Genomic DNA, 14789 nt, shown 5'->3' with positions numbered 1-14789 from the left:
ACCAACCTAGGGCAATGCAGGAAACTTAATGGAATATGACAATTACCTCCAATTCAGCATTACTTCCTCTTGTCCTTAGCATCACCTTTCTCTGCCCTACTCATTTCTGTAAAATTGGTTTATTATTCTGCAAGGACTCATTGGATTTTAGGGAACATCACCTGTTATTTATTGAATCTTTAATCTAGGCTTTTTGCAGGAAAAGACAGTTTCCAAGAACACTATGGACTACGATGACCTTTTTCCCATCTCAGCAGGGCTCTTCACGTACCACAGGGAACCAGCTCAGTCATATTGCCACAGTGGCCAGCACTGTGAATGCCTTCAAGTCAGAAAAGGGAGTTACTCTTTTTGTTGTTTCTTTGAGGGTACTTTTCCTCCAGCAAGAATAAAGCAAAGGCTTTTTGCAGACAACACTACTCCTAATCTCCCAGGAGACATTTCCTTTGCTACATCTCTACAATCAGTGGGCATCTGCAGAGAACCTTTGCCCCAGCCAGCTGACAGACACTGACTGGCATACCCCCACTCAACACACAATAGTAATCTGCGGTGCTCTTTTTCCATTCCAGTCCTCTTTCATACCTCCTCAGCATCAGAAATAACTTGTCCACCCAAAAATTCAACTCTAATTAATTTCCTCTATGTTTTACCTCTTCGTTACTTTCAACACTTTTGCTACACTGGGTGCAGTGTGGGTTCACCTAGAGTCTAGATAAATCCACAACCTTCACACCTGCTGAGCTTCTACCCTAGACTCTTCCTCCTCCCGGGACTAACATCCTCTGGCTTGCTTTATTAGAATGATAATACAAGTTATACTAAAGTATAACTATGTCCACTTTATGATTTCAACCCATTTATTTTTCCTACTTTAATAAAATGAATCAAAATAAATTAATGATATAAAACCCCTAACTTTCAGTGATGCCCTATTTCTTCAGCTGGACTGCACTACAGATTTGATTCAATGAGAACAGTTTCAGGCTGGCTATAATTCAACATCTTGCATCCAACACTTTTCCAGAGTGCTTTCTCTCCACCATACATACAGGGACCTAGCTACCCCCTATGGATTAAAAGCTCCTGTAAGTTCACAAGGCTATAATTTCATTTTATAAATTTTAAATGCATATTGGGCCCTAGATTAAATTTCAAGATACCCCTTCTGACTGGGTCTCCTGGCTTTGATCCCTTCACCAGTATATCCAAAAAAGGCTTTAGTCAAACCCAGATCAAAGTCAATGGCATCAAACTGAAGCAAAATGTGGTCCAGAAACCAAAACAAAATTTAAGTGTAAGCCAAAGCCCACAACTCTAAAAACTTTTACATTGCTGCTGCCTAAGCATGAAGGTAAGCAAACTCCACAGTTGCCAGTTTTAAGGTTTGAGACAGAATTTTGCTTTTGAGTGGGCTCTGCCTTGGCAAGGCTTTTACTGCCCACAATCCCAGTCAGACCAGTGAGCTGGCCATCCCTCACCTATCTCACTGCAGAAGAATCAAGTTGACAGTGCACTGCATATCAACCCATTTGGGCTTTGTACAGCCAGGTTTTGTTAGGATCTTTTTTTGAAAGGGAATTTAAACACCTTTCTCAATGCCTTGGAAAACGCCCTCCGTTTATGTCAGCCTGTAAGTGGAAACACATCTTAATTTTTCAAGCTGTAACCCCTCCCCCACCACCCCACCCTGCACACACACAATTTCACAGGTCCAGAAAGAGCGTATGCAAGAGCTGAAATCACTCACCAGAAGGGAAGATGACAGGGTTTGCAATCTGCATTTTAAACACATAACTGTGTGAAACTGTGGTTCTCCAGACTGTTTTTCCTGCTTGAGCAATGCCTGAACTACTCAGAATTCTCACCTGTTCAATCCCTAGATATTATTAATCAGCTTCACCACTTCGGTGCCACAGCTTTGCATCTGAAATAATCACTTCAAGGACAGAGAAAATTTTCAATTAACATCAGCAGCTCATCATATTGTAAGTCCTCAACCAAACACAGGGCCAAGGAGTTGCATTACAAATGACGTGCTCAAGGCAGAAGGCCTCTGTATTAACATTCCGTAACTCTGCTTCAAACATAATTCCACAGCTACAAAGGAACAGACTTCCTTAGTCGTTCCAGAGCTCCTACAAGTATTTAGCCTGTGTATCTCAACAGTAACTCTCCTAATACATGCAAGGCCAAGCAGTGCATTTAAACTCAGCTCATCCTGATTCTACCTCTTTGCTTCTGCATTTCTTTTGGCTGAGCCCCAAAGTAGCTAATTTACATCCACATTACTTGTCCTTTATCAATACAATTCACTTTCTATACTTTCTTTTCTCTCATGCTGGTATGAGTAGCAAAAGGGCTTTTCGTTATACACTTTTGTTGACTGTTTAACGAAATTGATCAATTCTTTTAACATAATGAATCATAGCCAGACTCTACGGACTTTGGGTAATCATGGAAACCCCCCAATTTGACATCTGCTTAGCAATTCCCTGCAGAAATGTGGACAAAACCCAACACATCACCAGGTCGTAAGATGGATAAAGTTGAAACAGGTTTGCTGGGCTTCACATGCGTCACTAAGAACAACCTCAGAAAACAAGCTGGAAGCTACACGAATTGAGAACCAATTACATGCAGAACAAATATCTTCAATTCAATGTATTTGGCTTCCAAACTGAACTTGCAATAAAAAGTACCAAATCCCACTTAATATTAAAATCAATGTAAAAACAAATACGCACATTAAAATCACTTTTCTTTTTTCAACAGCACGTTTATATGGAGTGGGTGAGTGGGGAAGGAATACCGGACCTGCTGGCACACTAGAGGACAAGGAAAACAGCTCTGTCCAATACCAACTTCCTCTTGCTGCCACCGTACCAGTATTTCGGCTAGGTAGCGAGTAAGTAAGCCTAAAATACACCATGCTGCCCAGAGCTTGTCCCACTTAAATTAGCTGTTGCTGATGTATAAGAGGAGGTCTATTACGGTCACATGCAATTCTTACACCCAATATTAAGGCAAATTTCATTCAAAGGAAATAATTTCTCTAGCCAAAGTACTCCTGTGTCCCCTAAAACCTCCAATCTAGCAAGACAATGGTTACATACTAGCAAAGACACAATTCTCCTTCTATACATCTTACCCAGTTTTTGAGCACCACAACACCTGGTGAGAGGAGAAGACAGAGAATCAGTTGGTCTGGAATTCAGTGGGCTTCAAATAAATGCATATATTTGGTTTAGGTTCTGTGTTTCTACTCAAGTCTTTCTTTCCCCCATTTAATTTGTCTACAAGTCTTAAGGCACTAAGAACTCTTGCACCTCCAGTACACCCTTAGGGACTAGAGAACAATGTTAAATAAACCACAAAAAACCCTATTATGTGCACAAGTCATTAATTTGACTGCGAAAGCTTTTAATGCTCTTGCTCTCTACACTACAAATAAAATGAAAAAAAAAAAAGGCACAAAACCTGGTTTTCTACTTACAGCCAGAACTAGGTTTAGAGCTGGTTAAACTGACCATTACACAATCTACCTCCAAATAATTCTGAGTTAAAAAAAGCCTTGGTTTACCTTTAAGATTGAGATCTTTGTTTAAGAATGAGGTACATATACACAGGACTACCACTGACATTGTTTACATTTCCCAGTACATATTTCAGAGTGAAATCACACAGCATGAAACCCCAAAGGAAATTCAATGAAAACTTCTTTAGTAAAACGTAGAAACTTTACTTTACATGCCAAACTACAATATATTCATAATAAAAAACTGGTGACTAAACAAATTAAACACAATTTGTAAAAATCGTCCACGTTGTTAAATAGGTCTGTACAACCGAAGATTTACAAAGTCCATGTGCATTTTCCTCTTTTCAATGCACAACTGAGTTTAAAGGTTCTGCTCGAATATTCCCCAAGTCAAGAGCTGAATCTGTCTCTTCATCAATTTCACCAATGACAGCACTGCAATAAACAAACAACAAACAGGTTATCATTTGTTGAAATCCCCTGGTACAAAACTGGAAAGCCACAAAATGAAGTTGTTAGTGAAGACTTTTTTTTAAATTGTAGAACTCTATCCTTTGAACTTCAAATTTTGATGACTATAAATAGTCTTAAGTGGAGTCTAAAGGAAGTTGCTGGGATTTTTTGTTGTTTTAGGGTTGGGTTTTGGGGTTTTTTTTTTGATTTTTTTTTTAAAGATACAAATTATAAGAACCAAATACTACTGGTTTGTTTTAGGCAGTAGGTTAGCCTCTGAAACAAGAACCACAACCTTTTAGAGAGATAACAGCTTTTCAAGAATAATGTCTAACTGTAGCAATTTGTAAGTGCCTATGGCATTAGAGAAGCAAGACAATTTCCTTCAACACAGCCTAGTAAAACGTTCATTTATCCAAGGGAGAGTACCTAGTATTTCACCTATGCTATGTTAAGACTTACCTGAACTACAACACTATTGGACTCAGTAAAACCATTTTAAAGAGAAGGCTAAGATAATAGAGATCACACTAGCTCAGGATGGGAAGTAACCCAGAGGGAAAGTAAGAACAGAATCTATTCCTTCCAGCACACCCTTACATTCACCACGTCAGAGACTTATGAGCTAATGGCTGTATCCACAAAATTAATTAAGAGCCATTAAAAACTGTTAAATTAATCCATCCAATAGCTTTCTGAATACATTTCCATTTTTGGTGTTTGTTACATCCTGCAACAATGAGTTCTACAATTAACTTTTACGGTGTTCAATGAAGTACCTTTGTACGTGACTTGTCAGATTATGTCAGTTTCCAATAGCAGAAAAAAAATCAGAGAAATTTACATGAAGCAATTATCTTCCCAACTTCTCCTACAACTCTTGATTTCACAGCAAACAATAACCACTATATCTGTGCTTTTTCCAAACTGAAGAGCCCTCGCCTATTCAGCCTTTCCCTGAAAGAAAACATTTCATACCTCTAGTTATTCTCACTTGCGCTCTTCATGTAATTTCATCCTGCACACCTCTAAACACAGTGGCATAACAGGTGTTTATACAATGACATGACTATGTCCACTGTTCTAGTTTTCTTCCTAATAACCCCTAACATTCTTTCTTCCAGTGAATCCATATTTACCACAAAATAGCCAGGGAGCAGGGTGAGACTGAGCTTAAGAGCAAACATCCCAATACAGGAGTCTAGGTTCCTATGACAGTCAGTGGAAACTAAAGAGGAGTTTAACTTGCCTTGAAAGAGTAATCTGGTTACCTGAATAGTTTTCTCAGTTCCATCACTACACTGGGAGCTTAGACAACACAAATGTAAACTGCTTATGCCAACTGAATATTCAAGCACAGACCAGCATGAAGCCTCACTTCAAATCTGAGTGCCTTCAGAATTCTTGCATGAAAAGGACTTGATCCTGCATGCTCATTACCATTCCATTTACTAGCTTTTTCCAAAGTGACACTTCCATTTAAAACATTTCCTTAGATTAAAATCTATCTATGATATCACAGCGTAAGTTTCTCTTTAGTTCACGTAGAGAAATAAAGCCTTTCATTAGAGATCTCATTCTCCTAGATGAAAAAGAAACAGACAATACCTGTCACTCCTGATGTCTCTTTCAGACTTTCTGCTTCTCTTGCAGCAGAACACACATGTATTTAAGAGGTTTTGGTTTTTTAATCAGCTTTTCTTCACAATTTTTATTACAGTTTTACACATAAATTTCTAGTATTAATACCGTTTTTTGATTTTCCTAAGTCATCACACCTTCTAAAGCAGAAGTTGTCTTTTTCCTTCTAACAGCCTTTACTTGCTGTTGAACCATACCAAGTTCTTCTGATTGATGCTGTATATTCACTGCAAGCTTCTAGTGATACACACTGGAACGCCTGGAGGCACTTTATCCCTTGAGTGTTTCGTTTCTTTTATTTTTCAATAGCTTCTCTATTATACGAGTCCCCTATTTTGAAGTTACTGTTACTTAGCTGTTGTTTCTTTTTTCTTCTTCCTATAAGGATGCTGAATTTTAGTTTGTTAGGAGTTGCATGAATACAGAACTATTCCTTCTAACAAATAAGTTTCCAAGTTTGTTATGATTAAAAAAAGATATTAATTTCTATAAAAGAATGTTTTGAATATAATTGAGTAATGTGGCAGCCTAGTATGGCGAAAACGTGAAGCAGTAAACAGTTATTTGGCTTTATACACATCCATACAATTTGAAAAGTTACAAGTAGCATGTTTAGCCTACCTTTGTACATTTGTCACTATTTGGTTTTGCTTAAAAGCTCAAGTCAAAAATGATGAAAGCCTTCCAAAATGATCCACTTTCTCAATGATGTTAGATAAACACATCTAAATAAAATTCAGTCTTGACATTTCTTTGTACAGAAATATCCATTAGAATTAGAAGACTGAGATTCCTGTCCAGGTACACATTTTGGTCACTGCAACATGCCCTTTTTCTGATTGTGATAAAAAATAATCTCATTTTTTACCATGAGTTTCAGAATGCTGCTGCAAAAGTCATCTTCCTTGCAGGGCCACTTACCAGGCCTTCTTTCCACTTCTTTTATAACCATCCCATCTGTTCTGCATAATAGCTAATTTTCACTGCATTTAATGAGCTTTTACTTTCATTTTGTCAGCATATTTAACATCAAATATCAACTCATACGTTTGACCTGTCACTATATCAGCTTCAGCAGCTGTTACATTGTCAAGCCAGAACCTTCATATATTTTCTAAAAATCTAAAAAAATCCTGTTAAAAGTCAACTTTCTATACAAGATCGCTGACTTTTTACACACAAGTTCCATCTAATCTTTTTTTCATTCTTCTATCTCTTCCTCCATCAGTGGATCCTGCCTTTCACAGACTGGAATAAAGAAAATCTACACAATGCCTTGACTCAAGAAAGGAAAATGCTGAGGTTTATGCTGACCTTTCCTACATAGAAATCACTACGTGATCTGGTTAATTTACAGCTCAGTAAATCTAGACTAACAGTATCTTAACGTTACAATGCAATCACTTCTGTAACAGAAGTGTAGCCATTTAATAAGGATTCACAAAGCCATTTCAGTGGGAAAAGACATTTAAGATCATCAAGTCCAAAGGCTAACTTAGCACTACCAAGTCCACTGCTAAACCATGTCCATAAGCACCACATCTACATGTCTTCTAAATACAGGTATGGTGACTCAACCACCTCCTTGGTTTCCTCAGCTTTGGCAATACTACTAGTGCTACCCACAGATACAAAGATGTAAGATGTCTGGGGCTAAGATGTATACAGATACACTATATATATACACATACAAAATTTTTATTAATTGGTTAAATATGAACATGCTATACTTACACATTATCACCTCTTACAATGTATAATCCCAGCACTACTTGCTCAACCCCTTGTGAAGAACTGAACACTCGTTCATGGCTTTCATCCAAAATCAAGTTAATGGTCTGATCAAAACCTTTGAGGGTTCCCTGAAAAAAAAAAACCAGGCAAAGATTAAAACACTCCAATTATCTTTTAAATTTATCATCTTTGGTCTCAAGGATACCTTAAACAAGGTGGCAATACTAAGGCACTGGAGAACAGATGCTCTACTTAATTTTTATTGTTAGGCTTAAACACAAACAGCTGGAGAATGAAACTTGAAAAGCAATAATCAATTAAAGTATCTGTATTTACTACTGTGTTCATGCTAAAAGCCACAGCAATCTTTAGCACTGAAAGAAATAAAAGTTTCCTTTTTACCAACGAAGGCCTTCTAGACAACTAATTTTGCTACTTCTAAACTGTGTTAGTCTTCCTTGTACGGAAGTTTCCAAAAATCAAATAATTAAATTAACAAACAGAAAAGTTGGATTCTTATGGTCAACAATATTGAATCTATTCTTAACATGCAATTTTAAGTGGTATCTCTTTGAAAGAGATTAGCTTATTTCCATAAAATTACTCAAAAAAACAAACCACCCAAGCTGCAAAACCAAAACGCACCAAGAGAAGAATTTCTGTGCCACTTTAATGGGTTATCATTTTTCCAAAGGTATAATTGATTTGTGCAATTTACCATCTGTAATTGATTAAGAAATTCCAACTAATGTAAAACACTATCATTTAAGCAGTGGCAGTATCCATTTATATCATCTAACCATGTAACAATGAGTCGCATATACTAATTTCATTCAAATCTTTTTGGTGGAAAAGATCTTGTATCACAACACAAAATTTACCAGATTGACTCCAAACAGACAGATTGGGTGAAACTAGTATTTTTCTGCTAAAAGTACTGTTTTGTCTGTCCAGAGGCTGCACAAAGCTAAGTACAGACAGAAAGATATAACCATCATGCAACGATCACACTAAAAAGTTAAACTTAAAACACAAAAGAATAAAAGATGGGGGGCAGGGGGAAGAAAAAACCCACATAATACATAAGCAATAAAACCAAAACATTATGCAGTCTGATATATAACAGTTTGCCAATCCTCAGCTTTTCAAGCTTACAGAATTCCACAATTCTTCAGTAATTATTAGCTGACTTTTTCTATTACCATATAGAAGAATTGGTTTTAGCATGGAAGTTGAAAAGCTTACTGAACAAAGAGAACATTTCAGGTGGAAACCATATTACTGAACAGAAATTGCATTTTCTTGTGCAATCCTATAAACAAAACATTTGAAAAAAGTCAAGCATTTGCATGCACAAGTTTATCAATGGACAAAGCTGACAGGCAAGAACCAGTGTTTAAATCAAACAGCATAAAATAATGGTCATAAAGCTTTTAAAACAAGTTTGTGAAGTTGTGAATAGGTAAGTGATAATACCCTAGCACTGCTTCTTTAATGCCATGATGGAGAGTCTTCATGGGGGAAAATTATAATGTTAAAAAATACCAGTCTCACCACAATCATTCTTCCATCAGAAGTAATTACCGCAACAGTACCTGATAGTTCATTAAGAAAATATTTAGACATATCTGAAACAGAACCATTAACACTTCTGAAAGTTTTAAGAGGCAGTAAAAGCCAGAAGAGCCTACCAGTATTTTTTTTTTTTTAACATAAAAGAGCACCATGGTTGTTAGCAACATTTGACAATACAGTATTTTTTATGACATTCTGTTTTAAAGTTTCACTTTACTCAACTATGGAGAGTTATACACAAACATGAACACCATAGGCAGACTAAAGATTTAAGTTCATCTCTTCTTCCATTACTAACTGCACTACCTCAAAACTGAAACAACAGTTTTATAAACACTTCAAAGCTAAGTCCTTCAAAACAGCTTAGCTGTTTTGCTAGTGGGGATCCCTGGCATTCTACATGCCCTCACTCTGAAGTCAGTCTGGCTATCCCAATTTGATGACCACATATCCATTATCCTGAATGATTCTGGGTTACTACCTTACTGTTTGTGAATAAATTTGAAAATGCCCATAGGCTATTAGGAGTGCAAAGAACTACAAGAAAGGTGTTCCGAGAACAGCAACTCCCAGCTTCTGAGCAAACGATGTAAAGCCAACTTAATACATGCAAAGAGCCCTTTATGGGGCCAGGCCTCATTCCTCACACTGACCAAACAAGGATCAAGTTTGCAGCGCGGGAGGCTATAGGGGATTCTATTCTCTGGGTCTCCCGTAAACCTCTGTTCTACCTTATGTAAAGGGACACAGCCAGCCAGGAAGGGCCAACGAACGCCACCACCCGCGGGAGCTGGATGCAGGAGGCCCGCGGCCCCGGCCGGTATGCTTTCTGCAGGCCCTTCAGCAGCCGGCCTAGGGCTGGGGCTCTCCTGGCAGCTCACACCCTGCCGGGCCCACAGGTACCCGATGCCCACAACAGCTCTGCCACCAGCCCCCGGGGGCGGGCGCCGCTCGCCCTCCGCGGCACCGAGCCGCCAGGCCCCCCGCGCCCGGCCTCCCCTCACGCCCGCGGGCACGAAGGAGAAGGAAAGCCCGTTCCCGCCGCCCCTAGGGCCGCCCCGGGACGCTTCCGCCCGCCGGAAGGATACGGTTGATGTAATTCTCCAAAGCAGAGGTCATGGCGACGGCTCCCGCGCTTCGCCTCACACCGGCGCCAGCAACCACCTCCCGCGAGACGGCGGCGGCAGGATCCGGGCGCGCAGCTGACGGCGGCCCGGCGCGCAGGCGCACAACGCGGAGACCCGGCGGGGCGCGCCGCTCCAGCCGCTGCGCACGCGCGGCACGGCGCCCGGCCGCCTTTCAAACCGAGCGCGAGCGGCCGCGCATGCGCGGGAGGGGTGCGGCAGGAAGCCGATGCGAGCGGGCTGTACCAAGTAGTGGTCCGGACGGGGGTGTCACGGTGCCCCCTCCGCGGCACATGGCACCATCCGTTGGGTGGGCGTGGGCAGGAGGCGCGGGGTGGCTCGCCGTTTTCTCTCAGGAGGCCCCGTCGCCGCCGCCGCCGCCGCTGTGGGGGGGCTCGGCCGGTGAGGGAGCGCTTGGCGGGCAGTGGGAGCGTTGTGTCCGTGCCCAGGCGGCTGGCCTGCAGGGCCTCGCTGCCCGAGGGTAGCGTGCCTCTGGCTGGCCGCGGAGCCGCGTATCCCTCCCTCGGTTCCGGCAGGCGGGCGGTGCGAGGTGGCAGGCAGGAGGCCGGGCTGCTGCCGCCCCAGGGCGCTGGCTCGGGAAGGCCTCGCAGCGGGGCTGTGGGAGGGGTGCCCGGGGCCAGCCTTGCAGCGCAGCTTATTGGAGTCCTACCGATACGGTGAAAAACCTAGAACTCTGCTGCACACAGAAGCTGCCTAGATTACAGAAACATTAACACCCGAGAAAGAGCGAAGGGCGGGAGCTTTGCACTCAGCATTTCGAGAGGGGACAATTAGTATCGATCTAGATGAGCTCAACAAGAATGTAAATAAGGAGCCTTCTGACGAGGACGTGCTAACTGCTACAAGAAAACAAACCTGGGTAAAGGAATTGTGGCAGTAGGAGATCAGCGACCTCCTACTGAAATGCCCCCCCCCCCCCCCGCCCCCCGAAGAGGGTGGATCCCCCGCTCAGGATCATGCTGATACAGATTAAAACCAGCCCTGTGGGCATGTGTTGGCTTGGCATGTTTAGAGTGGGCAGTAAGGAAGGGCTCATTGCTAGCTGGCAGATGTTTTAAGATAACAAACTAAATAAGAAAGACTGCTAATGTATGCAAAGATAAACAAGAACTTCAGGTAACTGCCCAAGAAGATGAAAAGTACATCTTGAAAAGGCGCTAGAGGGAGGAGATTCTGAATGCTCGGAAACCTGTGCGTGACTTTGTCGGGCTGCCTGTTGAAACGGTGTGCAAGTTAGGAGGAGCGATCCCCCTTGTACCCAGTGCCACAATAAACATACCTGCTTTCTAACTCTCCTCGAGTTGCAGAGTTTCGATTCCGCACGTCACTACGCAGAGGTGCTTTCTGCAGGAAGTGGCGGGTGGCTGCGGGAGGGTGCTCCGGCCGTGCCCCCGCCCGATGCTGTAGTGGGCATGGCGCCAAGCCACGCGCTTCCAGCCCGGCAGGGATCTGCAAGTGGAGAGCTGTGCCACTGCTGTAAAGAAAAATGTGGTCAAACGCTGTGCACCTTTTTAAAAAGGCGTAGTGCCAAGTAAGTGGTGATTCTTATGCGGCAGTTTGGCATTTATGCTTACAGGAATCTCCTTCTGCCATAATCTGTAAATGGGGGAGTGGCAAATAGGGATGCCCTGAAGAACCTGTGCTTTTTCATTTTTTTTATAATGTTACCTGCCACTAGCATAATTCCCTTTCCATTCTGGTGGCCCATTGTTTCTTCTGATGAGTCCCTAAGCATAACAGCCTTCCACACTTTCTGATCAGTGTGCATGATGCACAGCGTTCCCTATCTCCTTGAGTCCTGTGAGATAAAGGAGTGCATGAAACCTGCTGGATTCAATGGTGGTGCTGGCAAGCAGTTTTCAGGAATGTAGGAAGCTGGACTGATACACAAGAAGAAATATCTCAGGGAAATTAATTTCAGTCATCCACTAATAGAACCAAATTAAGCTACAAAGGCAATCCTGGTGCTTTAGCCATATTTGCCTGTGGGAGATGTCATTGTTAGTGTGCAACAGGCTTTCAGAAACATACTGTAGTATGCTGTACACACAGACATCCTCTGTGCTGCAATATATTCATGAATGCACCCCTCTAATGGTATTTAATAATATAGCAGTGTGCTGGTGATGCCTAAAGTCTTAAACAGGTGTTGACCTCTTACAACAGTCTTTCTACCAAGCTTCTTGAAGCTGCTTTAGCAGGGACTTGGACTAGATGATCTCCAGAGGTCCCTTCTATCCCTGAACATTCTGTGATTCTATGATTCTGTGATTCCATGTAAGAGGCTGAAGATTTTTTGTGAAAAGAATTTTCTTTTCATACTCTTCCTTCTCCCTAAAGGTAGACATTTTCAAAGGCCAAGAATATGAGATCACTGGACACAAGGATGTACGATAAAATCTTAAAATACTTGCACCATGACAGTACCAGAGTACTGATCCCCTGAGAATCTCTGATCTGTTTATATCAACAGTGTCCCTGAAAAGCAGAGAAGCGCTTTTTAGTTGTTTTATCAAGGAGGGCTGAAACCCAAAGAAGTTTTGGTGCCCAGACTTTGCCAAACCAGGTGCTTAAGAGCAGTTAGCACTCTCAGTATAAAGGAGCTCACAAAACAGAATTCCTGGCTTCACTTACTTAGAGTCTCTGCGTTTTCCTGAAGGCAAGCAGCAGTGCCCTTCGTCTTACAGTCCTAACGGAGGTTCAGTCTTCTGTTTGAAGCCACCACTATTGTTACTCTTCTCTTACAAAACACACCTTTAAGTAAGAAGTGGAAAACTCTAATTTAATTCCCAAATTTTTTATTATTTTTTTTTTGGGGGGGGGGGGAAGGGGGGAAGATATTGTCTGCCTCTCCCCCTAAGTAGCAAGGTTTCATAGACTAAATTCCAACCTGGGGCCATAATTTGCCCTTTTGTTGAAGCTGTGCCGTGTGCAGAGAAGACATGGATTCATTAGGCTGGTCTAAAACGGTGGTTAAACTACTTGTCCAGTAGAGGGAAATCTTAGCTTCTGGTTGCTGTTACAAGGTCTCTCATTTCAGATGAAATGAATAAGCAGCCTTCAGCACCGGTTCTCTGCTGCTGGTCAAGACCATTTGAGTCCTGCCTTTACATGTAGAAATTAAGTATCTTAAGCATGTCACCCTGGTCTTCCTTACAGAGCAAAGTAATTAGTTTTCTAGCATAGGATGAGATGCATTTCACACCAAAGATGTCTATGTTTCTCCAATACTTATAAAATGAGCCTAGGGTGACTAACTCAGACACACACATTTCACAGGTTTACAACTATTTTAGGCTAGACAAATTTTATTCCTGGACCATAGTTGCCAAAATAACATTGGTTTCCTGATTAGAAACCTGCAGCTGGCAACACTTTGCCTGTTTCTTCCCTTCAGTTGCTGCAGAGCTGCCCTTGAGGACACACTAAATAATTGAATACAAGCATACGCTAAATAACTGAATATGAGCATAATGCTGGTTAAGCTCTCAGTTGACTGAAGAAACAAACCACCTTTGGAAAAAGGCTTTCCCTTTCTCTTACGTTGTCTAGATGTAGCTTATTTGCTAATTACATTCACTCCCGTAATTAAAATCAGTTTATTTCTGCAATTGATTCTCCATACATTAAGGTTGCTATGGAAAGTGATTGCTGTATGCTATGCTTTTTGCAGAATATATAACCAACTAATCATGCCCTGGAGTGTCTCTGCACACTTTCCTGCTTCCTTACAGTCTGCCGCAGCAGGAAGGAAACCCTGCAATGGTAGTTGCAGGGTATATGTGCAAGCAGTTATTGTATGTAAGCTTGTTATCTAGCCTAGGGTTGGTGGAATGGATGAGTGAATGTTTTGTTGCTGCTGTCACCATGTGTTGCTTATCAGTTTTATGTCTCCCAAAACATCCTAGCTTCTGGTGGCTTTGCTTTCCTTGGTTATTAGGAAGTAGCCAGGTTTTATAAACCCATCCGTGCTGAAGGGTGAAATGGCTTTGTAGAGTTCTTGCGAAAGGAGAGGCTTGACCGGTACCACTGTGCCATGGCATGTCAAGCCATGTCCCTGTCAGATCAGATGGAGAAAGGTGCAAGGCCTACTCCTCAGACTTCCTTGAAAATGGAAACTAATGTAATCACCTGACTGTTAGAACAGGAGCTTTAAGAAATTTCTTGTAACAACCCCCCCCAAATTGGTAACATCTGTTAGCCTGCTCAACAAGGATTGCATCCCTTGGTTGCTGCTCAAGGAAAAATAGTACCTGAGGTAGGGAATAATGCAATGGTACATACTGAAGAAGAATCAGACAGTATGTACTCCAGAAGAGAAGTAAGCATCCCCAAATTCCACACATTTAATTTACTTAATCCTTCTAACAGCCTTTCTCATACTTCATGGAACTCAGAGATTTAAATCTTTCTGATTTTTCATCTACATTCCCAGAATGTCACTCCATAAAAAGAGCCTAGCCCTTCAGCTCATCTTTAGTTTGTACACACCCAAGCTGGCTAAACATGATGTGTTTCTCTTTATGTGTTCAGGAAAACCAGAAACAGTCTTTCACCTCTACTTTGTTCTTCTGACTCTGTGGAGCCTCTAGGGTCCATAATCAGCAATGCAAGGACATAGATTTTATCAGATAGCTGGAGAAAAGTAGAAAGATCTTGTTTACCTCATGCATGACTAGCTGCAATCTAAATTGAGATAT

General features: G+C 41.6%; 1 protein-coding gene across 1 annotated transcript; it reads right to left on the bottom strand.

Annotated features, from left to right (window-relative positions):
* Positions 1-3721: 3721 nt before the first annotated feature.
* Positions 3722-10175, bottom strand: LSM8 (LSM8 homolog, U6 small nuclear RNA associated). The gene is made up of 4 exons (XM_040596193.1): positions 10033-10175; positions 8924-8964; positions 7370-7497; positions 3722-3976 (listed from the first exon to the last, which is right to left on the bottom strand). Exons 1-4 carry the CDS (start codon positions 10061-10063, stop codon positions 3886-3888), a joined length of 291 nt encoding a protein of 96 aa, XP_040452127.1. The 5' UTR covers positions 10064-10175; the 3' UTR covers positions 3722-3885.
* Positions 10176-14789: the final 4614 nt, after the last annotated feature.

Source organism: Falco naumanni, chromosome 5, assembly GCF_017639655.2.
Source record: "Falco naumanni isolate bFalNau1 chromosome 5, bFalNau1.pat, whole genome shotgun sequence".
Lineage (NCBI taxonomy): Eukaryota > Metazoa > Chordata > Aves > Falconiformes > Falconidae > Falco > Falco naumanni.
The sequence above is the reverse complement of the archived record's forward strand: the minus strand, read 5'-3'. Positions and strand labels throughout refer to the sequence as shown.

Bases quoted from the DNA above. Each gene is read 5' to 3' on its own strand.
- LSM8 (XM_040596193.1), bottom strand. From the start codon at position 10,063: ATGACCTCTGCTTTGGAGAATTACATCAACC. The intron at 8,965-10,032 runs GTATCCTTCCGG...ATGAACTATCAG, and splicing joins TTTGGAGAATTACATCAACC to GTACTGTTGCGGTAATTACT. The intron at 3,977-7,369 runs GTAAGTATAGCA...TGTTTATTGCAG, and splicing joins ATTGTAAGAGGTGATAATGT to TGCTGTCATTGGTGAAATTG.